The following is a 22,906-nucleotide window of genomic DNA, read 5'->3' on the forward strand; positions in this document are numbered from 1 at the left end:
CTGTTTCTGGTTCCAAAGGCCTTTTAATCCAATTCTCTACAGGTGCTGAAGCTATTACCCCCAGGCTTGCCCAGATGATTTATCACTCTCTGAGTGAAAAAAAAGGCAGACAAGAAGACACAAAGCACATGGACAGACCATGTTTGGATCTTTTTTAGCCACAGAACAGGTGAGAGCAGCTCATAACGTTGCATAGATGGTGACTACTATGGTGGGAGGATGTGTTTGCTACAACTTGTGGTGTGTAGAGTACGTCAAGGGAACAGGCTGAGCCTGTAGCTCCAGGTGCCTCTGCTGAATATGGACAAAAAGATGATCATTCCATGGACCTCAAAGTTCAAAGGTCTGTGTTTGGTGCAGCTGCAGCCAGAAGGGTTAGAAAGTCTCATTGATGATGAGGAAAAGCAACATTACACCCTTTCCCTTCACTACCTCTTGGTAGCCTTCTCTTTTTCAAGGGCAGCACAGGCATTAATGATTCAAAAGGAATATAGTATAGCCGAGGCTGGTTCTCTGAGGTCAAAAGGATATATTTCTGACCTGTAGAGACAGGCTGAGAAACTTCTACACGGGAGCCAGGTAAACAGGAGGGTTTTGGGGTATGAGGACATAGACTAGTGAGCCTGGAATGCAATGGGACCTAGATGGTCTTGACCCTACAGAGTCTATGCAGCATACCTTCCTGCAGGAAGAGCTCTGGATAGCAATGGACTGTCGAGAGCTTCCCACCCTGCCGCAACAATTTCCAGCTCTGACTGGAAACAGAGCCCCTTTGTGGTGTGAATACAAACAGCAAGACTCTGGCACTGCTGTGGGAATTTTATAACTTAATAGAAGAGAATGGGAGAAAGGGAGTACTGGTGCTTCTATTTTACAGAGAATCTCAGAGCTTTGAGACTTGGGCTTAGATTCACATTTATTTAGGTGTGTGATTCCCATGCACATCTTTGATAATTAGGTACTTGGGATCTGAGAATAAATAGACTCATCCTGAGACTCACAGAAAGAAAATCTACATTTTCTGGTCTCAGCTATAAAATGCCATTACCGTGCATATTGGAGGTAGGCAGGCTACATCTCTTTGCTGTCTTCCCACTTGCACTGCCCTCTAAAGGCTGTGCTGGTGTTGTCTGACTGTGGTGTTGTCTGACTCTTCAGGGCTCTTCAGGAATCAGCATTATTTCCTCCTGGCCTGATAATTGAGAGGCCAAATGCAGATGAGGTCATGGGAGGTATCTGGTCATCTTGCAGCCTACAGACTAAACAAATCCTCACACTGCTGTAAAGAAGTGTGCAAGAGCAAGAGCAAGAAGTCTTTTGCAGAGGATATCCAAATCTTGAGTTGTGCTGTTCAGAGCTGTTGGCCAAAGCAGGGCTTCAGCTGGCCAGCAGAAGGGCAGGGAGCAGCTGAGGGATCCTCCTTATCGTCTGGCCCAGAGGATGATTTTAGCCAATGGCTCACTCAACCCAGAATCCCCCAGATCTGAATGTTAGTTTTCAGTCATGTTAATGTTAATTATTAATATAAAATTGGAGGTCCAGATGCTGCTAGTAAAGGTGTTAAGGAGCAGTTCCATCTTCCAGAGCAAAGGCACTCCATTTTTGTTGTGACAGATGAAGGGTGTGAGGTACCGTGCCAACTCTGCTGTCTGCAGAGGGGGGCTGAGGTGGCACCAGCTCTATGGAGATGTGCTTTGGCTTTTCCTTTCATGTCAGTGGCTAACGAACTTGTGCTGAGCAATCAGACAGTCGCTGTGGGAGGTTGTCACCCCTGCAGCCATAAGAATTAAATTCTGAGTTTCGTTCACTTGCGAGGCCTGAGGTTTTGTTGCAGTACTGCTGCCTTGAGCTACCGCTGAGCATTTGCAGGTGGCCGCCGCTTTGTAGCTTATCCAAAACATGGGCATAACCTCCATGGTGATCTCGCTTATTTACCTATTGGCAGCTCGAGTTTCTATAGCAGCTTTGCCAATCCCAAATATCCTGGTGAAGGGTCGGTAGCCTGACCATAGGCAGAGCGGCGCTTTCCAGCTCTTGCCTGAAGTGGCTCGCTAAACCTTTGGTTTCCTCTTTTCCGTTTCCATTTGCACTTTCTCCAGCAGGTGGTAGCAGCCTCCTTTAAATCGTGCAGCGCTCCCGCTTGCTGCTGTGGGATCCCTGCCCTGAGCCCCATGTCCTTGTTGCTCTGGCCCTCATCTCATCCCCTGATCTCTTCTGTAGAGGAAGAGCTGCTGTTTAGGTCCACGGTGTGCTCTACGTTAACCAGCAATGTGATCTGCAGCAAGAGAAGGCATAACACCATGAGGAAATGTACAGTGACTCAATGTATGATTTATTTGTACACGTTTCACACCACTGCAATGTTCTACCCGTCCTGGACTGGATTTAATGAATGGGACCATTCAGGGACATGCTTGCTAAAACAAACAAATAAATAAATAATCAAGACCTTGGCTAGGCAGCAGGATTAGCTGAAATATTGATGAGTCACAGAATGAATCTTCAAATGAAATGGGGAGTCATTCTACTTTCTATTTCAACAAGTCCTCTGCTACGCTGGTACAATACAGTAGTTCTGTGGGCACAATTGCATTACTGCCTGATATATAGCCTCTGCCTGTTAGCAGCTGAAGAAACAACTTCCCTAACAAACAGTAAAATGTTGTACTTGTGGTGGCAAACATTTTGGGCTTAATTATGAATGGTTGAGTGTTGTGGTGGTGTTTTGTCTTTTTGGGATTTTTTTGTTTTTTTTTTTTTTTGCTTTTAATGTGCAGCTATACATTCCTTATTTGTATTTTTAAAAGCTGGTCCTATAGCTTATATTGTCATTATCAAAGTTTCTGATTTTCAGTATCTTGTATGATTAAAAGAATTGCAGGAAAAACTTCATTTAAGTGAGCAGATAAGGCAAAACTTACAGGCAAGGTAAAGAAATTCATTGGCTTTCCCAGCTATAGCTCCTATGCCAGGTACAAGAGGTAAGGCAGTAATATATTACTCTATTTCCATCATGTCAACTAAGTTACAGTTGGACACTGGAATAGGCTGCCTGGGGAGGTGGTGGAGTCAAAGTCCCTGGAGTTGTTCAAGGGACGTGTAAATACGGCAACAAGGAACATGGTTTAATGCACAATATTGGTGGTAGGTGGATATTTGAAATGGCTGCAGCTCTGTGGAGTACTCCCAAATGCTGTCAGCTGCAGCTTGGCTCATGGGCTGGAGCTCCCCACACTTTCTGCAGGGTACGGCTATGCCCTCGCAGCAGTGCAAAGGATTTGGTTTATCTCTGACACCTCCCATAACTGTGAGAAAATTTCTCTTCTCTCCTCTGCCAGCTTCTTTGATCGTTCCTGCCACCTGCTATTTGCTATTCAATCTAGGAGCTATTTTGATGCTTTGGTGGTGGGAAGAAGTCTTTACAGAGGACTTATAAGTCTCAAAGTTAGCACTGTTCTCCTTCTGGAGCTCATCACAGAGTCTAAAGGCTAAATTCTTCTTCGGTTTATTGCAAACGTATGAAGTAATGTTACCTCCTTTCCCTTTTCCACCTTTTACTTGATGTGTGGTAAAAAGACAGTCTCTCTAAGATTCTAAACATTTCCAGTTCACTGGGGAGACTGTTTCTCAGACTTACTGATAAAGAGAACTTTCTGTTGAGGAGTGAAGCTACCACAAACCCTTGTACTTCATGACAAAGACCACTGAGTGTAACTCTTACACCTACACAATGCTATGCTGACTCACATATTATAATGACCTTGACCAGCCCCACCTGGGGCTTCATCAACCCTACCAGTGGCCCCAGGAACCCTATTTCAACCCAGCCCAGGGATCTACTGGCTTCTGTGCTGATCTGACAGAGCAAAAACTTTGAGTTTTTCGTTACTTACTGTGGGTAAAAGAAGTTAGTGTCAAAACACATTCCAGGTTGTGAGACTCCTAAGTGGAACAAGCTCCCTTCTTTCGAAGTTGCTGCTGTGTTGGAGGTAAGCAGTTGTTTGGGCTTGTGAGGTCTCTAGCATGTTTGTACTGGGCTGAGGTTTTAGATCAAGCAGTAGAGGAGCTTTTCCCCTGTCTGTGCAGATTCCTGCTAGTATGTTTGTTTAATAGCTGTTCTTATCCAGAATTGATTTTACTTTCCCATTTTTTTTTTTTCAAGATGAAGTGGATGCAATGCCTATCTCCAATGTATTTCCTTTAGAAATACTGAATTTCAGTCATAAGACAATAAAAAGCCCTTTGAACGATAAGTTAGACTGCCTGGAATATCAGGGGTGTGAGTGATTTGTTTAAGCATTTTAAGATATTTACTCAAGCAGTTGCCCTTCTGAGTCTCCTTTATGCAGAAGCTTTACTTGGGTGTCAACAGGCTCATAAGAGGACAGAGAGCATTTCCAGTGCTATGGCTGAGTGGGCTGTTCTGCAGAGGTCAGATCTTAATGTTGTAATTGAGATACAGCAAAAGTCTTTACTTGGGAGTATAATATTGTCATCTAGCAGTCTAGATCTAGCAGTCACTTTTGTGTGTCCTTCAAATCTGCAAAAGTGAACGGTCTACCATGGTAGCATTCTAGCTAGGCTTGTTTGCTCAAACACTTGATACTTGTGTTGACTGCCTATACACAATGATCCAGTCTTACTGTCTTCTTAGATATACACTTGTTGTGTGAGTATACAGTAATTTCTCTGCACTGCTGGAGTGCCTATGGTGCTCTATAATCTTGGTATGTCCTGAGCTGGACGTATTGAGCTTTAGCTGTTAGGTCATGGTTCTTGTTCAAACTGGGAAAACTATTACATGAATCTGGTCAGCCTGGGCCTTAGGATCACACCTGTTTGTGGTAAACTTGGTGTGAAATTCTGTTTGTTGAGTTAGCTATTCCACTTCTCAGAAGTGCTCTGTCTTGCCAGATGCCTGTGATGAAGACTACGTTAATGGAAAATTCTCCAGAAGAATGGCTTATATTCCACAAGCTAAGTTGTAGAGGTTTTCTTTAAAGTGGCTACTGCCAGAAGTGATGGTACAGTACTGGCTTTGCATTACTTCCCTTACCATCTCTGCTTATTCTCCTCACTATTGCTATTTTCTCCCTAATCAGATTGTAGTCCACTTGTTCTCTGCTGTGGTGCCCTTTCATGTTCTTCATAATCTTCTTGGACTCAATTTAACTTAGGTTTTTGGAGTATCAGTGAGTTTAATAATCTTTTAGAAATATGTGGTGGTTACAAAGCCAGTGGAAGAGAGACAGATGCAGTACAAGGCTGTCTGAAGGCTATGAAGGAGCAGAGGCAGGGGAGAAGAGTACAACCACCTGCATTCTACTTAGAATTCAGCTGCTCTGTAAGAACCAGGAGTTGAGCCTTCTTCCACATGTAGTAGAGATAGACTGATAGTGAATTACTGTGTTGTGTAGAAGACCCTTGACTCAACTAGAAGTTGACCCACATGACTTATGTGCTGATACTTGCTGAGATGTCTGCCCTGCAAAGTGGCCAGCTGCCCCTGAACACAGGGAGAAGCCTTAATGGAACATTGTATTTCATTATTTTCTGTGAGAAAATTTGCTTGACTTGCACCATGTGACGCTAATAAGCTTTTAAAGTATTTTGAAAGTAACGTGAAAGCAACATCTATGTATGATAACTATGGAAGTCTTTATGGAGAGTTCGTTCAATACAAGATATCCGGTAGCCATGCGATGTTCTACATATTCCTTTTATCATTGGCAGAAACCCAAAAAGAACCGTTGCTCTCAGCTGCCATCTTCTCTGCTAAATCATGTGGTTAATTCCTCACGAATAGAAAAGATGAGCAACATGGGGGGGAAAGAGAAACTGGAACTGCTGTGCCACTTCTTTCCTTTTTTGAACCTGTGGATAGGGCTATTCATAAACTGAGGTTGCAGAGCTCTTTGAAATAAGAAATGCAAATGTTATCATCGTGGCTTTGCTTTCCAAAGGTAAATAGGCTAATAAATTTTATGGCTGCTGAGTTATCAGCTTGGTAGAATATAAAGGAGGAAAAAGAAGAGAATTTGTTTTCTAGCAGCCATAAAGTGTAACCCACAGCACTCCATTTTACCTGCTCATAGAAGCACTTATGAAGCTATTGTTAGGCCTGTTTTTTCTTTGGTGTTTTTCCTCAGAAGGTAAGAATTGAAAGGTCCTTTGAAAATTTTTGTTATGCAGTATTTAGTAACCTATGTTTTTAGTTGTTGCAAGGTGGGTATAAAGCAGAAGTCCTTAAGCAGGATGAAGAAAATAGGAAAGTAAAACTGTGGTCTTGCATGTGATCTGGGGATACGTTTGATCGTTTTAGATAGAGATATGTGCATTGTTTCACACTGCTCTGGGGAATGATTTCATCTTAGGTAGACACTGAAGTTTTCTTATGAGAAAAGCACCAATGATTAACTAATGGTGAGATCTGTTCCAAAACGGTGCAGAAGTTTGAGCAAGAGACAGAGGTTTTTCTTTGAATTTGTACTTGTGATCATTTTCTTTTCAGCGGCATTGAATTGTTTGGATGGGTAGGCAATCTTCTGACACCCAAGGGCATCACTGTTCAGATTTCTGTTTCCTCCAGCCTTTCTGGATAATCTGAGCAAAATACTGGAACAAAACAAAACAAGAGTCAGTGAGAAGGAGGTGGAAAGGCTGGAGTTGGAGAAAGCATTGTACCCTTACTGGTTATGTGAAATTCATACATGGTACTGGGTACCTGAATTTTGTAGGTGATCTAGGACTACAAATATTGTGCCTGTCTTGGCTTCTCGCTTGAGCTTCCTGCCAGTAAGAAGGCTGTGATAAATAACAGTAGTGCTCTACCTTAACAGTATGCTGTGAGGATAAATATCTTTGGAGGACTGTCAGGTTCTCTGATTTAAAAAAAAACAACAACAACAACAAAAAAAACCCAACAAACAGCTGTTTGGAGGCTTTGGTTCCTATTATAAATGGATGAAATGATCATGCTTTGGCTTTTTAATTTGGAAAAAAAGTTGCACTGTGACTGAAATTCCTGAGAAAACTTTGGGATTTGGGAGTAAATGTGGATTGATAGAGCCTGTAAGAATTAGCAGAAACAGGTTAACTATGAAATCAAGGGAAGAAAGAATAGAGCTTTTCTCCCAGATTTTGGAAAAAAAAAACTCAGAAAAACACTTATTTTGAGGAAGGCAGGGGGAGAGGATTTGGAAGAAATTTAAAATATAAACTAGAATTATTAAATGATAGAGTCATAGAATAGCTATAATACTGGGAGAAGCAGGGTCAAAAAAACATCCTATACAAAGCATAAATCCAAAACAAACAAAGAAAACTAAATGTATGCTCTGGTTGGTTAAAGTATAATCAGGCAAGCCAAAAATGAATCTGAGGGGATTCAAGGAATCATGTCTAAAGGAATAAAAAATAAGAGATTCTCTTTCAAAATACATCTGAAACAGGGAATCTGGAGTCCTGGTACATACAAAAAATAAGGTCTGAAGCTCAACAGAAAATACTTTTTATTATTATTATTATTATTATTATTATTGTTATTGTTATTTATTCCCTCCTCCATGATGTGTTTAAGCACAAGAGCTTAAGAAAGACCTTGCACTAAGATCCTTTCTGGGGAGGGGACAATCTGGAGGAGCTAGCAAATCCCCAAACGAATTGATAATGAATAGCAACAAACTGCCAGAAGTAGATGATATTCACACAAGGGAGTGAGCTAAACAAATGTGAATGTGTATACATGTTAACAGTGTTGTTATCAATCAGCATTTCTTCAGTCAGCGTTGATGTTAGGAATTAAAAATGGCAGATGTGAAACTAGATTTTAGAATAGATTCTCTGCTAGAAGGATCTGGGGACCTGCAGTGGTAAGTGCAGTTGAATTTCTGAAAATCTTTTTATTTACACTCCTAAAGAAGCTAAATAATCACAAGGACAAAAGCACTTTTGTGGACTCTAATTAAAAGCCATGGAATAAAGAAATGAATTATAAATATTCAGACAGAAAAGAAAGGAGACGGAACCTGCTGGAACAGGCTGTCGCCTGTGCTGGAAAAGGTGCTTTCAGCTTATTTCAGCATCAGATAAGGAGATAGGCTAGCTGATGGAAAATACTCAGGATGCTCAAACTGAAAATAATGTATGGCAGGCAAAATTTGTGCTAGCTATACGTAGATTATGGTGAAACTCTAAGTTAGGTACTGCTTCATGGTACGTAGCTCTCTGAGGACATCAACACAGTGTTACCAGCAATCAAGGAGATAATGTCAGGAATCAGAGAGAGAACAAAAAATGCATTCCTAGAGCTGTGTGTAAGTCTAGTTCACTCACCTCTTGAGGGCTGTCTAGCCTTTTCAAGTTGAAAGTAAAATGAGAAACACTAGGAGGAGGATAAATGAGAAGAGAGTTGAGACTTATGAAGCGACGTCCACGTGAGAGGAGATCAAACAGTCTGAGCCTGGATATCTCCCCTGCTGGGCTGAGTTGGCTCTCCATTTACTTTTTGATGTGGAAAGAAGGAGGACATATAAGCAGAAGCATGCAGCAGGACAACTAAATATTCTCAGGTTAGCTTCTGGAGAAAAGACAGCAGAACTCTGGTGGCTTTGGTGTGGCAAGCAGGGACAGCTCTCAGCACACTTTGAAGTTCAGCCGAAAATCTCCTTTTGTGAAGATCTTAGGATAACCTTAAATTGATGATTACAAATCCAAGTATATACTCAAGGAAAGAGAATGGTGTTTGCTGAAATAGCTGCAGTCCTGACTTCTGGCTCTAACAAGCTACGTTATCTGTCAGCATTCTAGGACAAGAATCTAGTTTCTCTATCACTATGGCAATCACATAACAGTGTGATGTTGCTCTGTGGCTGTGGAAGATGTAGATTAATGTGAATTGCTCCTTTCTGAAGGAGTTTCAGCTTGCACATGCTGATGTAAGTCTAGGCTGCACTTCTAAGGCATAAAAACTAGGGACTGACTCACACGTGAATTTGTTGGTGTTTGCAAAATCTCCTTTTGTTAATGGGAATTACATGTTTACTAGTTGCCCTAGGTATTTCGTACCTCTCACAGTGAAAGCAGATAGGGCCCCTCCTTTTTTGAGAAACAAAATTAAAATCCACCATAATACAGGAGAAATAACACTCCCTCTTTTTTTCTGCCCTTCTGAGGCCCCATCTGGAGTACTGCTTCCAGGCCTGGGGCCCCCAGCACAAGAAAGACATAGCGCTGCTGGAGCAGCTTCAGAGGAGCTGGAGCACCTTTCCTATGAAGAAAGGCTGAGGGAGTCGGGCTTGTTCAGTCTGCAGAAGAGAGTGCTCTGGGGATACCTCACTGAAGCCTTCCTGTTCTTGAGGGGAGCTTATAAGCTGGAGGGAGACTGACTTTTTACATGGATAGATAGTGACAGGATAAGGGGGAATGATCTTAAACTAGAAGAGGGGAGATTTAAATTAGATATTAGGAGGAAATTCTTTACTCAGAGGTTGGTGAGGCAGTGGCACAGGCTGACCGGAGAGGCTGTGGATGCCCCATCCCTGGAGGAGTCAAGGCCAGGTTGGATGGGGCCCTGGGCATCCTGACCTGGTGGGGGGCAGCCCTGACCTCGACAGGGTGTTGGAACTGATGGGCTTTATGGTCTCTTCCAACCCAAACCATTCCATGATGGCTGAAGAGGAAAACTGGAAAAACTAGGTTTTAAGGCTTGTGGAAGATGAAGTTAATCACCTGTGTATATGACTTATTTGTAATCTGCTAATTTCAACAAATCTCATCTGACTATAATAACTGAAATCTTACATTAGTATACACAAAACTAAGAGAATATACTTGGTGTTGGAGCAAGCTTCACCTTTGGAAAATAGGAAAGAAGAGAAAAGTTACTCCTCATAGGGATTGTGTGATTTTAGTTTTATTGTTTTCTGAAGGCTTGTTCTAAGTTTAAAAATTGTGCAATTCCTTATTCTTTCTTTTATTTTATTTTAAAGGAAAGACAGAAGATCTCCTGGAAGAACAGGGGAAACTAAAGGTAAGTTATGAGAACAGGTTTCTTTCTTTTTTTTTCCTTCTCCTTTTTTCGATATCTATCTTCATCATTTTGGCTGTCACTTCCTCTGAGGCAGGTGGAAGAAGAGCTTAGTGTGCTAAACTGTTGAATTCTGCAAAGAATAAATGCAAAGAAATGACTCAATGGTGTGATACTGCAGTTGCAAGATTACGATATCTCACCAGGAAATAAGTTTCTCTGAGCACCTCTTGTTATTAGGTTGCACATCCTGTACATAGACTGACTGTGGTTAGCACTTGTTCCAAGATGCTCTGTTGCTCTTTTAGAAGCAGGTTGTTGTCTTTAGTCTTTCTGTAAGGTCTTGGAGATGGACCGTGCCTATTGTCAGTATGCGGGAGGGCATGAAATAATTGTTCCTACTGATAGTCATCTGTCTCTCGTGCTGAGTTTATTCATATCACTCATGTCCTTGCCATAAATACAGGTCTTTCTTTCATTATTTTCCTCTTTATTATTTTCTGTTCACATGGAAATTCTGCCTGTTGCCAGGGGCCCAGAATATTGGTGATATATTTGGTTCGTGTTTCCTTTCCTGCTTCATGCTTGAGCTGTGGCTTTTTTGTTTTGTACACTGTGTACCTTGTGGCACAAAAAGATGCATGCAGAAGCTCATTTTTTGGGATCTCCCAGATTAAGCATTCTCTGTTCACAACAGTGAAGGTTATAGGTTGTGTTCCGCACATTTTATTGTTTGCTAAGTAGGGATTTGGTAAGAAAGCTGAGTAAAAAAGTGTAGAGTTTGGAAAGAGTGGATTTGAAGAGCTGTCCAGAGCTGTGTTCCCATGTATTTCTAGCAGAGGTGCAATTGTTCTTCAAAATTTCTGCTACATCAGTAAGAGCTTGTTGTTGTTGGAAAATAGAGCTTCTCTGTCCTCTCCTTCTGACAATTTCTTTTTGGAAATAAGACCATATTTATTTATGTCAAAGGCTCTAGGAGGCTTCCAGTTTTCATGCGAGCATGTGACATCACCTGAGGCTCCTTCATCTTCAGGTTTGTGTCTAATATTATCCTTTCCACAATTATTCCACACTTATTTCAGAATGGATATGGAGCGAAGGGAATGAACTGGTCTGAGAGGCTTTGTGTGTGATGTCTCTAAAGTGATGGAGAGAGGGCTCTGTGACATCTATAGGGTTTTTATTATGATCATAAAAATACTTTTGTTTCTTCAGCTGCTGAGGATTCTGGTATTGCTTAAATCATTCACCGCTGTCTTTGTGGTCTCTTCTTGCTTGATTGTTGAACGTTTCAGTGCAGCTGAAGCATTTACTGAATGTCTAAGTGAAGTTTCTCATTCTCTCTGCCTGATTTAAAGCTACTAGTCCAAAAGATCAGTATGGACTTCTTCCTGCATGCTTTTAATCAGTTTTGCCATGTTTTAATATACTAGCGAATGTAACTTTCTTTTAAATTTACTTCTTTTTTCTCACCCAATTTTCAACATTTTTGCAGTTCATACTCTGAGGCCAGCTGACATTAAAGTAGTCACTGCAATAGGAAGTTTGCAAACAGTAAGTACATGCATGAAACTGTGCTGAACGTGACCCATTTCCTCTGTTCTGACTCTGTGATGGGCTGACGGTGAACTGAGCTGATGGTAAAATTTGGGGTCCCAGCGGGGGCATTTAGGACTTAAAACTTTCCATGAGCATTACAGTTTTCTGCTGAAAAATGGCTGGAAATAACTTCTGAATGTTCAATATTTCAGTATACTCTGAATCTAAAAATAGCCAGCTGACTTCATGCAGGAGAAATTTGATCACGGTGTTCTTACGCAGAACCATGCTATCTGATTCGTGTGCTTGGATTTTCCTAACAATGAGCTGAAGAGATCAAATTACTGGAAGAAGCATTTAGGAAAACTCAAACTGAAAAAATGTACAGTTTTTGTGATGACTGCCATTAGGACAAATTATCAAGAGATGCAGTAGACATTTGATCCTGTTGAAGTGTTTCTATCCTGCAGGAAAAAGCTCTGGATGAATCATAAATATGTAACTTTGATGTATGAATCAGTAAGTAAGGTTATCCTACCTCTTCTGGTAGTTAGATTTGGGTAATTTTAATGTGCCTTAATAATAGAAGTAAATATCTGAAATAGTTTTAAGGCCCAATTTAAAACATTCAACTACTATTTCCAAGCTTTGAGAAAGCATAGAAGTGTATTTATTGGGCAAAAATGGGAGTTGGTCCAGAGATATAACTTTCAAGAAATGGGGAAGGTTCTCCCTTATCACAAAACAACTTTGTAATTTGAATTGGTGTTCATTAAGATGTCATACTTCTCCTTGTCTTAAAGCTTTCCATTAAAGATCAGCTTTCCTGGACTCTCTGCAAGTACCTCCCTCTTTAGGAGAAAAGATTTTCTTATATTTGACAATTCTTTGCCCATATTGGACGTGTGGCACTTCAGAGCATGTCTTTTTTTTTTTTTGTGGTGATGATTTTTTTATTGCCTGTGGGTGGTGCCATATAATGAATGTATAAATGATATTCTGCTAATGAATGTCTACTTTTTTAGAGCAAACATTTCACTGTCTCCTCCTGGACTCCTTGAAATTGATGAAATTCCTCTGTCTAAGGAGGTTTTTTTTTTTATCAGGTACCATATTGGCAGAGTGCCATCCGTGTAAATTGTCTTAGTGACTTCAGGTCACATCCCTTGTTGAAAAGGAATAGATTGAGAGCAATTCAATATCGTTTAGAACAGCATTACGTTTGACTGAATTTGAGTTAAGTTAGTCACATTTTATTTTAAGCCACATGCAACAAATTCATCAATGAAAGCAAAAAAAAAAAAAAAAAAAAAAAAGTAAGAAAAAAGACTAGACTATGAGAACACATTGTAAGAAGGAAGTGCTGAAAATGAGCCCTGGAAAATAATCTAAATCTGTGACAAACTGAAGCATAATGGAAATGAGTATATAGAAAATGTATAAGAAAAGAGTACAATAGGAAGCAGAGTGTGTAACCTTTCTAAATGACATGCTTATTGCCTGCTTATTCACAGCCACTGGGATCCAGCATTCATCATGAAGATTTGCTCCAAAGGTAAAAATGAGTTGCTACAATTGATTCATTTCATTATACTAATTTATACAGTATTAGGCACAATACAATTTTTGTTGTCATCTTGGAAGGAAAAGAAAGCCTATTTAAATAGAAAAATAGAAAAGATTTTGAGACATTGGATCTTCCCCATTCCTTAGTTAGCAGAAATTCTTTGTCCAAGATCTGCAACTACTTTAGAATTGCAATAACCTTAAGACTCATTACTCTAAGATTACTCCTATGTAGTAAATGTCCTCATTTAACTAGAGACCAGAACATGGAGATTTATCAAAGCAAAAATAGAAACCAAGAGCTCTGATACCCTGTCTGTCCTCTGCCTGAATGATTCCCAATGTTCATGGACAAGTTCTACACTGCTTTCTTCTTTCTTGACCTCTTAGCATATATAAATCAGTAAGTAGAAGCATCTGGTTAAGCCTCAGAGATGCGAATCTGTGTAACTTTTGAGGCATTCCAGGTGAGGATTTGGCCCTGCAAAGACAGATTTTAAAGAACTGCTGTTTTTCAATAGTTGCATGTACATCCGTGTCTGCTTGTGCATACACAAAGAGAGGTCCTGGCACTGCTTGTTTATATGCATAAGGACAATTATTGCAACATGATTTTAGGAAGAGAAAGGCCCCATTCTTAATTTCAGCAGCTGCTATGAATACATGCTCCAAGCCGTAGACTAGCTAGCAAGATGTTAAGGTTGTGCTGTAATGTAACTTTTCTTTGAGAAATGGGATAACAGCAACTTCCTGTTTTCTCTTCCCTTTCTACAGAACAGGAAAGAGCCTCCCTGAAGTGAGCGTGGAAGTCTTGGCAGGTGTGTCTTGCTGTCACACAAACTTAAGAAAATTAACTGAATGGAGTGCTGGCTGACAGTGAGGGGCTTGGCTGGGCTGTGGTGCGTGTGCAACAAAAGTGCAGCATGGGACTGTGAGGAGAACCTGAGGAAAGGTGCATTGAGTGAATGTGAATGCAACATAGGGTGAGTTACTGTGCTGGCTTTGAACAGGATGTGTGGATAGCCCCAGTCCCTGCTGGTGTTTCTTCACTGTGCATACTGCCAAAGCTAGCCAAGTGAGATCTTGTGTGAATTTGCTTGTCCAGTGCTCTTTCTGCTGCCATATGCTCAGGGGCTTACACTGAGGCTGCCTTAGGTGCACCACGTGTGAATTCATCATCCACAAGCTGGCTGTTGTGAAGGGAGTCTTGACTTGCCTCCCATTCTCAGTAGGTTGATTCCTATACCTGCTTGTATTTAAATCTGCCTGTACTTGTGGCTGACGTAAGAGGTGGGGTGAGTGTTTCTCACCTGAGTCTGGAGGCAAACTCAGATGTCAGAGCTGCAGTTCTTAGGAGTTGCACCAGCAAAACAGCTGCAGAGCAGCTTGGGTGAGCCTCTAATGCCTGCCAAGAGATCCATCAGATCCTACATTTTCTGGTCTGGTTCAGCTTTGTTTATAATGCAATTGCAGAGTAGCACACCTGACCTGTGTATGTCATTCAGCTCTTATTAGCAGTTTTAATCCTTCGGTCCTGCACCAGTCTCCTCTGCCTGTCACAATGGGAGCAGCATCAGACGGTCAAACAATGTAAGTTTGGGGGGTTTTTGGCTGGGTTCACTTATATCTGGAAAAGTGGAGGGTAGATGCGTTTCATGCTGGAGAATTTCACTGAACACAGAATATGCTCAGTGCCAGGCTGTACAGGTTTCCCGGGGTCAGACCCTGTCATGGCTTAGAAGTATGTCTGCTCTTTTCATCTCTCCAAATGCACATCCGAAAGTGCGATGTCTCAATGTGAGCTAATCACCACAGGCTTTCTGTATAACTCAGACATGTATCTAATTTTTACACATTTAGGAGTGAAAAGATGAATCCCACCTGATGTTTCAAATGTTGACTTCATAATAAAAATCTGCCAAAGCTTTACCCTTGCTGATGCCTTGATAGTTTTTCTTTTTCTGCTTTTCAGAGGCCTCTTGGATCAAGCTGGAGAAATAGTGAAGCTCATGAAAGAAAACCAGGTGTGTTTAAAGAACAGGACTGTTATGAGAGTTTTGGTCTCCAATCTGGAAAAGGAAGAAATGTGATGAAATACCTTAAACACCACCTAAAGATTCCCTTAAAATAGGACATATTGTTTCTTGAGCTTAACAGTCTGTGGTCTATCTGTAAATAGAATCAGTTCTGGACTCTTTTGAGGTATGGAGTTTTGTTCTTGAAAATATCTCACCTGCTTTATGTTTGCCAGAAGAGGCTGATGAGGTTGGCATGGAAGCCAACATTTTTGTTTTTGTATTGCTTAAGGATGTGAGACCTCTATCTACGCTCTGTAACTGTGCCAGTGTTTCTGAGAAGCCAACCCAAAATTGTAATTCTTGATATTTATCTCTTCCTCCTGCTATCTTAGGATCGTATTTTCAAAAAGCTCGAGATATGCTTTGGCTGATATCAGTGGTTGATGCTGGTGAGAACTGTACTATCACTCATGGCTGAGTGCTTTGAAAATCCCACCCTGGAGTTTTAAGCACTCATTTTTCTTCTGTTCTCAACCCTCAGGCATGTTATTTTGTAAAACGATCTTTACATAACTTGCATATATAACTGCCAAAGTGATTCTGCTGTTACCTACTCCCTATGCAGGGAGCTCGCAAGACTGTATGTGTATGAACTTAGCATAAGTTTTTATGGAACTGAAGGCTTCTAACCAACGCTCTTTGTGTTTGGCAGATGTTGCCTAATGAGCTTAGGACAGCTGGGCAGAGCTCTAGATTTTGAGTCCTTAGATTTTTGCTCTAGTCTGCATCCTACCAGGATGAACCGGTCTCAGCAGCTCAAGAATGTTAATCTGTCAGTAAACTTCATCAGGGTTAGAAAGAAGCAGCATACAGCTTTGTGCTCAGCAGTGTGTGCCCATTTCCAGTGAACTTCAATGGCAGCTGCAGTTTCTGGTTTTATCCTTGGATTTTTGTTGGTGTGCATTCATCTTTAATGGCAGGATTTGGTCTATAACCGTCTATTTGCTGCCTATTGTAGAGAGAAGCTGATGAGTCAGACAGAACGGATCAAAGCATCTGGGGTTGGGCAGTGGACTATTGTTTTGTCTTGCTGATTTAAATCATGCATGAAAGAAAGAATGGCAAATAGGACTCTTACCATCATACTCCTTTTAATTTGTTTATTTTTCTTCCAGATGCTGGACTTCCAAAATGATTGGAAACTGATCACAGTTTTCTTTAGTGCTGAAAACCCATGCTCTTCTTGTGCCTTCACACAACCGGTAGTGTTTTCATGGGGTGATTTAGCCATCAAAGCGTGTGATTCAATCACTTTTGCAAGCTCTATCCTTTGCCATAGTGGACCAAAGCAGTAGCTGGTTCTAGAAGATTGGAGTGATGCTATTCAGTAACATGAGCTTCTGGTCCACGAAGTCTTTTGTATTTAGAAACATGTAATTGATTTGGAATCCCAAATCTAAGATGCAGTAGTAGAACAGTTCTCCTATTCATTTTTTTTTAAAGCTGTTTCTCATTCCATTTACAGAAGAATTGCATATTGGACAACATGGAAAAACTTCAAGAACTCTTAGACTTTTTATATAAAGAAGTAAGATGTATTCATCAGTTTTCAATACTTGAATCCTCTGCTGAATTTTTTTTTCTATCTTTCTGAACTTTGGCTTGTATCAGTGTTCAAGTGATTCACAACACAAATCTCATTGACTTTAATCCTCTCGCTCTATTCATTGCCAGTAAGTGTTGTATTTGTGCTTTAAAAATTTGATGCATGCAAAGAGAAAGGACAGATAGTTAACAGCTTCGCTTTGTTAATCAGACTGATGTGCTACTTAGTCTACACCTTTTATTTTTAAAGTGATTTGCATGAAAAATGGACTAGATCTGGAAGTTTTCCTTCCTAATAGTGGTCTTTATGAAAATATATGTAATTACTGGATATGTGAAGCAATCTATGCAGTGTACCAGCTGCTAAATGCTAAATGGAGACTTGTTTATACCAGGGGAAAAAAAAAAAAAAAATTAAAGATCTGTATAATATCTATTGGGTCTTTTTTTCTGCCATTGTGTCCATTTTAAGACCTCAGTATTTCTAGCTGGCTGAATGAAAGCTGATCTATTTCTCTAGGATGAATTCTGGGAAGTGTTCTGTCCTGAGTACTAGTCTACTAATGAGCAGTGAGCTAGATAAAGATACATAGATACTACAACAGACTATTTATCTGAAGTATTTCAGTAGCTATTTCCAAGAATCTTATGTTATTGGATTGACAACCTGATGGGTATTCTACATCTGCTCCAGTTTGATTACATCAGGACACAGGCATTCATTCTTCCCAGACTGACTGACAAATATTGCATAAGGGTGAAGTTCTACCCATATATCTGCTTCAGATTCCCTCCTCTATTATTTGCAGAATCTGTATACGTGCACTCACAAAAGTGAAATATCAGTATGGAAATGGAAATCTGCTTTATCCTTATGGGAGAACTGAGGTGAGATATGTGAGTGCTTGTGCTATTACACAGGATATTTCATCCTCAAGCATTGCACTGACATATTGACACAAAAATAGTAGCTCCTTGCTCATCTGAGTTCAGTTTAGTTGGTTAGTGGCCATCTGGTTCATGTAAAAATGAGCTTCTAGGTATCAGTCAAGAAATCACTGTTGTGAGTATTTCACAAATGATGACTCAAGTTATACTAGATGGCAGGCATAGGAGTAAGATTCAGGAAGGAACTGGCAAAGACTCAGATCACTGATTTTATGAAGACAGAATCCTAGCTCTGAGGTAACATAAGTTGTAGATACTAGCAAGTGGCAGAAATAGTAATTTATGATTTCCTGAAGCAGATATTAATGTCATTAATTTTTACTTTATCACTGCAGGTTCCCAAAGCCTTTGTAAATTTGGTAGATTCCACTGAGATCACAACTTCCTTTCTCATGTGCCAAGATCCTCAAAATGCCAGGTAACAGAGGCTCCTCTTAAATTCTTAACACTGCCTCCTACTTTTGTTTATTGTCCAGTGTGTGTACTGTCTCTATACCAATCAGGCAGACTTCTGAATAGTTTTCTGCCCTTGATGCCAAAGTATGTCACAGATTTTTAGATTACAACTTTTGCTTCTGATGCACTCTCTCTGAAGGCATGGATTTACAAGAAGTAAGGGCTTTAACTTAATCAGTTTGGATACTATGTTTAAAGAGTGCATACTGCAGTAGGGGTGAGTCGACCCCAAGAAACCATGCAGCCTCTCTGTTGTTTCCCCTTTTACCATGCCATAGAAGGATGAGAGAGAAAAGGAAGAATAAAAGCAAAATCATGTGGCTTAAGATAAAACCAGGTTAAAGGTGAAAGTTTAGCACATTAGGAGAGAGGGGGAAAGATGTGAGGAACTAAATGATTCAAAGGTAATAACTCTACTTGGAATAAGTGGACTAATATCCTTCTGTCTCCAAGCAACAGTGACCTCAGAATCCAAAATGTCCCTTTTCTTCCTCTACATCAAATTTTATTTCCGAGCGTGACCTTATATTTTGTGGAATATCCCTTTGGTCAGCTCATGTAATCTCTGCTGGCTGTGTTCTCTCCCACCCTTCTTCCATCTCCCCCCTACTCACTGGGTGGGATAGTAGGAAAAGATAGAAATATTTGGCACTGCAAGCGCTGTTCAACAGCATTTTAGTTGCAAGTCCTAAAGGCAGTGCTGTATGAGAGTTTTGAGGGAGCTGGCTGATGTAGTTACCAAGCCATTCTCAACTGAAAAGTCATGACAAGGTGAAGGGGACTGGAAAGAAGGCAATGTCACATCCTTTTTTAAGAAGAATAGAAATGATGATTCAGGGAACTACAGACCTATCCAGACTCACCTCTGTGCCAGGAAAGATCATGGAACAGATCTTCCTGGAAGCTACACTAAGGCACATGGAAGAGAAAGAGATGTTACGAGTCAACTAGTGTGGCTTCACCAAGGGCAAGTCCTCTGTGTGATCAATTTAGTGTCATTCTGTGATGGTGTAGCTGAATCGGTGGAAAGGGAGGAGCCACCGATTTCATGTCTGTTGTTCTTGAGGTGGGTGGACTGCTTAACAGACAAGGAACTGATTGTGAGATCATATCCAGAGAGTGATGGTCAGTGGCTGAACGTCTGAATGGAAATCAGCAAAAAGTGATGTCTCTCATGGGTCGTTACTGGGATAGATGCTGTTTAATATCTTCATCAAATGACATAAACAGTGGGATTGAGTGCACCTTCAGCAAGATTGTGGGTGACACCAAGGTGTGTGGTCAGCACACCTGAGGGACAAGATACTATCCCGATAGACCTAGACTGGATGAGCAGTGGGTTCAGGAGAACCTCATGAGGTTCAGCAACTCCAAGTGCAAGATCTTGCACCTGGGTCACTGCAACCCTCACTATCCGTATAAGTTGGGGGCTGAAAGGATTGAACACAGCGCAGCTGAAAAGGACTGGGAATATGCTGCTGGATGGCAAGCTGGACATGAGGGGGCCTATAAGAAATAAGAAGTCAGACTCATTAGCAGGATCTGTTGTGATAGGACAAGGAAAAATCGTTTCAAACTCAAAGAGGGGAGTTTTTCACGATAAGAGTAGTGGGGCACTGGAACAGGCTGCCCAGAAAGGTGGTGGATACTGCATTCTTGGAGGCATTCAAGATCAGACTGGATGGGGCTCTGAGCAAACTGATGTAGTGGTATGTGTCCCTGTTCACTGCAGGGGAGTTGGACTAGTTGACCTTTAAAAGTCCCTTCCAACTCATACTGTTCTATGATTTTATGGGCTGCTGTGAAGAAAATTAACTCCACCTCAACTACGTTCATGATCACAAAACTGTAAGGTCCATTCACCCCCCTGTTCTTTAGTCAGAGTTGCTTCTGCTCTGAAACTCTTGAATTGAAAACTCTGGAGGTTCTTTAAAAGTACAAGTTCCTAGGTATCCAATGCTCACAATATTCACAAAAGGAATTAACTGGTTTTAAAAACAATTATGAAGCTATGAGAAAGCTACTGCTTGGGCTTGGGTGGTGTAATGGAGATCTTCCAACTTGCTAATTCCTCTATGGTAACGACTTGCATAGATGCTTTCAGCCATCTCCCTCTCTCAGTACCTTTAAAGAAAAGTGCGAGTAGCTTACGTCCCAATTTAGCAGGGAGTAGGAGTTTGCACAAGGACTGTTATGATAGAGTAGTTTACAGCTGATGAGATTACACTCTGTTTCACTTTAGTAATCTTTTCCATGCCTATGACATGAGACACAGTATGTACTAATATATTCATTCTGATGTTCTTCACAAGCTTTGTGAAGGGGGAGTCAAGGAGGGGGTCTGGCTGCTGTGTAACCATGTTCTTAACAACAAGCATAAGCAGAGAAGAAGCTTTCTTTGTCAAAAGCAATTGTGTGGAGAATTCTGGCAAGATTACTTATCAATGTGATCTTGAAGCTGTGTTAATCTGTTTCAGCAGTTCCACCAGTCTGTATGCTTTGTGCTCAAGTATAAAACTCCTGGGCTCATCTCAACCTCAGGCTCAGATCGTCTCCCATATTAAGGCCTCAGTATTTGGTTAGCACATCCTCATCTCTGGATTATGCTTTCAAAGAAAAAAGATGAGCTCTGGCCAAAAGAAGAAACTTAAGTTATCTAAGAAGAACATAAAAACAGTTTATGAACTCCACTTTCAGGAAACTGCACAACTCTATTTGTGTATTGTATGAGGTTCTTAAATGGCGCCTGTGTACTTGTCTATTAGGCTGTGATAGGATGCTGGTACTGAGTTCATATTTCTTTCACTCACCAGCTGTAATAAAAAGCATTTTAACAGAAATACTGACGCTCTACAGGTTTTGCTAGAATTTTGTGAAAAGGAGAGAGAGTCTGACCCTGACTGATGCTTTCTGTTTACACCTGCAAGTCTCACTACAGGTTTTTCAGATTCCTATCAGTCCAGGAATTTTTCAGCTGAGTGTATCTGTACTGGAACCAAATAAACCTCAAATATCTAGTACTGTTCCTGTCTGCTGCCTTGGAGGAGAGTCTGAGTTTTCCTGTGAGCTGCCGAAATATGCAGTGTGGAGATCTCATCTTGTAGATCAGAGATTTGATTGAGATTAGCTAGCTACTTGGTAATGCCTGGCCACTGTTGAGCACAATTAAGAATTTTTAGCAGTGAGCTTCCCTTCACATTTCTAAATGGTGGTCTTCTTGCCAAAAACTGAGGCAAAAGTCCTTCTGTTTTGAATGTGTTCAATTTTCTTATGTGATGATAGAAAAGAAAGTGTTTGAAAACTAGTGCAGCAGTTTTAAGCCTGAACAGGCTGCTGGCTTGTGAAACCCTGTGCTAATCCAAGTCTAGCATATTTGCCAGCTGAATAGGCTTTCAAGCAAAGTAACAGGTCAAGGCTCTGGACATAGAAATATTTATCACTCTGCATTTAAAATAACAAAACATCTATATGGAGTTTTGTCAGTGTATACAGTAATTTAGGCTTCAATATATGCTTGCCAGTACTTTAATAGTTTGTGCTTTCTGTCTACTTTATCAGAAGTTCATAACATCTGTTTTTCATCTTCTCTGCAGCAACTCAACTGGGAATCAGTGCAATTGTGTTCACAAACGCTCTATGCTAAACTATAACATTCTGAGGTGGTCCTATCAGGTAAGGCATTTTTTGTTGCTTGGTGTTGCTAGATATGTCTGTCTATTCATTTTCCAGATTAAACAGAAGTGAGAAGCTATGGGAGGGATAGTGGTGAGGAAGATTAGAAACTGTTCTTTTCTTCTCTTTTTTATTTTTATTTTTTTTGCCTACATCAGCAGCAATCCTGACTCCAATTCTCACATCAGGAACAATGAAGATGAGTTCTCTGCATGTCTGAGTGACCTTAGCATCTCTTCCAGTTTCTAATGACTGTCTAGCTTTTTGAACCTAGGGTTTGTTATAACCTATTAAGGAAATGGTTTATTGTCCAGTAACTTGGCTGTTGATGCCAAGTTAGAAGAGGGAAATTTTCAGTAAGACAAAGGCAGCTGTGCAGGAATTTCTTTAAGAATGATGGGGAGGCAAGTAAGTACAATACTAAAATGACTGTCCTTTCAAAGAAAATAATGCCAATTCAGTGTATCTTTCTCACAGCCACAAGGATTTTCTAACTATTGCATAGGATGGCTTCATTCAATTACAATCTCTGTTCTGAATTACAGAATTTGATTATTATGGTTTATTAGGGATGGGGATAATCCAAGTTCACTTTAAGAACCAGTGAATTGCACATGTATTACACTCTTTACATGATAATGCTTATCTCATTAAATGGTTGTCCATTTAGGATGCTTGGGAAAAACTTCTCAAGTCTAAGAGGTACGATCAAAAGGATGATTTCACTGTTGTTCTTCAGCCTTCTCTCCAAGAAACAAATCTTTTGCTCAGTCTGGTGAGTAAATGCGTGTTGCTCCGTTCTTCCTGAAGTGTGTCTTATGAGATAGAGCACAGTGCTCAGCTGGCTCCTTCTTATATAAAAGACACAGTTAGTTAGGCATGTAGAACACACCTTGAGATCTGGAGAAGGGGAAGGTATGATTTTGTAGATAATGGATTATTCAATAAAGTATTAAAATCCAATATAAAACACTTGGTGGCTATTGGTATATTAGGTTGGCGGTGGGTAACAGTCCAGTTCACAGGCACTGTAACAACTCTTTGATCATGTCTTAATTTCATTGCTTCCCTTTGC

At 40.6% G+C, this 22,906-nt stretch overlaps 1 protein-coding gene across 1 annotated transcript in view; it reads left to right on the forward strand.

Moving 5' to 3' along the window:
* Window positions 1-6,035: 6,035 nt before the first annotated feature.
* The window catches only part of PLB1 (phospholipase B1), an 80,691-nt gene continuing 63,820 nt past the window's right edge, over window positions 6,036-22,906 (forward strand). The window contains exons 1-13 of the mRNA XM_052702256.1: window positions 6,036-6,152; window positions 9,990-10,030; window positions 10,997-11,060; window positions 11,523-11,581; window positions 13,081-13,121; window positions 13,907-13,950; window positions 14,638-14,722; window positions 15,105-15,156; window positions 16,326-16,412; window positions 16,676-16,738; window positions 18,039-18,121; window positions 21,753-21,831; window positions 22,502-22,606. Coding sequence (XP_052558216.1) covers window positions 6,104-6,152; window positions 9,990-10,030; window positions 10,997-11,060; window positions 11,523-11,581; window positions 13,081-13,121; window positions 13,907-13,950; window positions 14,638-14,722; window positions 15,105-15,156; window positions 16,326-16,412; window positions 16,676-16,738; window positions 18,039-18,121; window positions 21,753-21,831; window positions 22,502-22,606 — 852 coding nt within the window. The 5' untranslated portion in view covers window positions 6,036-6,103. The remainder of the gene's footprint in view (window positions 6,153-9,989; window positions 10,031-10,996; window positions 11,061-11,522; window positions 11,582-13,080; window positions 13,122-13,906; window positions 13,951-14,637; window positions 14,723-15,104; window positions 15,157-16,325; window positions 16,413-16,675; window positions 16,739-18,038; window positions 18,122-21,752; window positions 21,832-22,501; window positions 22,607-22,906) is intronic.

Source organism: Tympanuchus pallidicinctus, unplaced genomic scaffold (assembly GCF_026119805.1).
Source record: "Tympanuchus pallidicinctus isolate F22 unplaced genomic scaffold, pur_lepc_1.0 scaffold1, whole genome shotgun sequence".
NCBI lineage: Eukaryota > Metazoa > Chordata > Aves > Galliformes > Phasianidae > Tympanuchus > Tympanuchus pallidicinctus.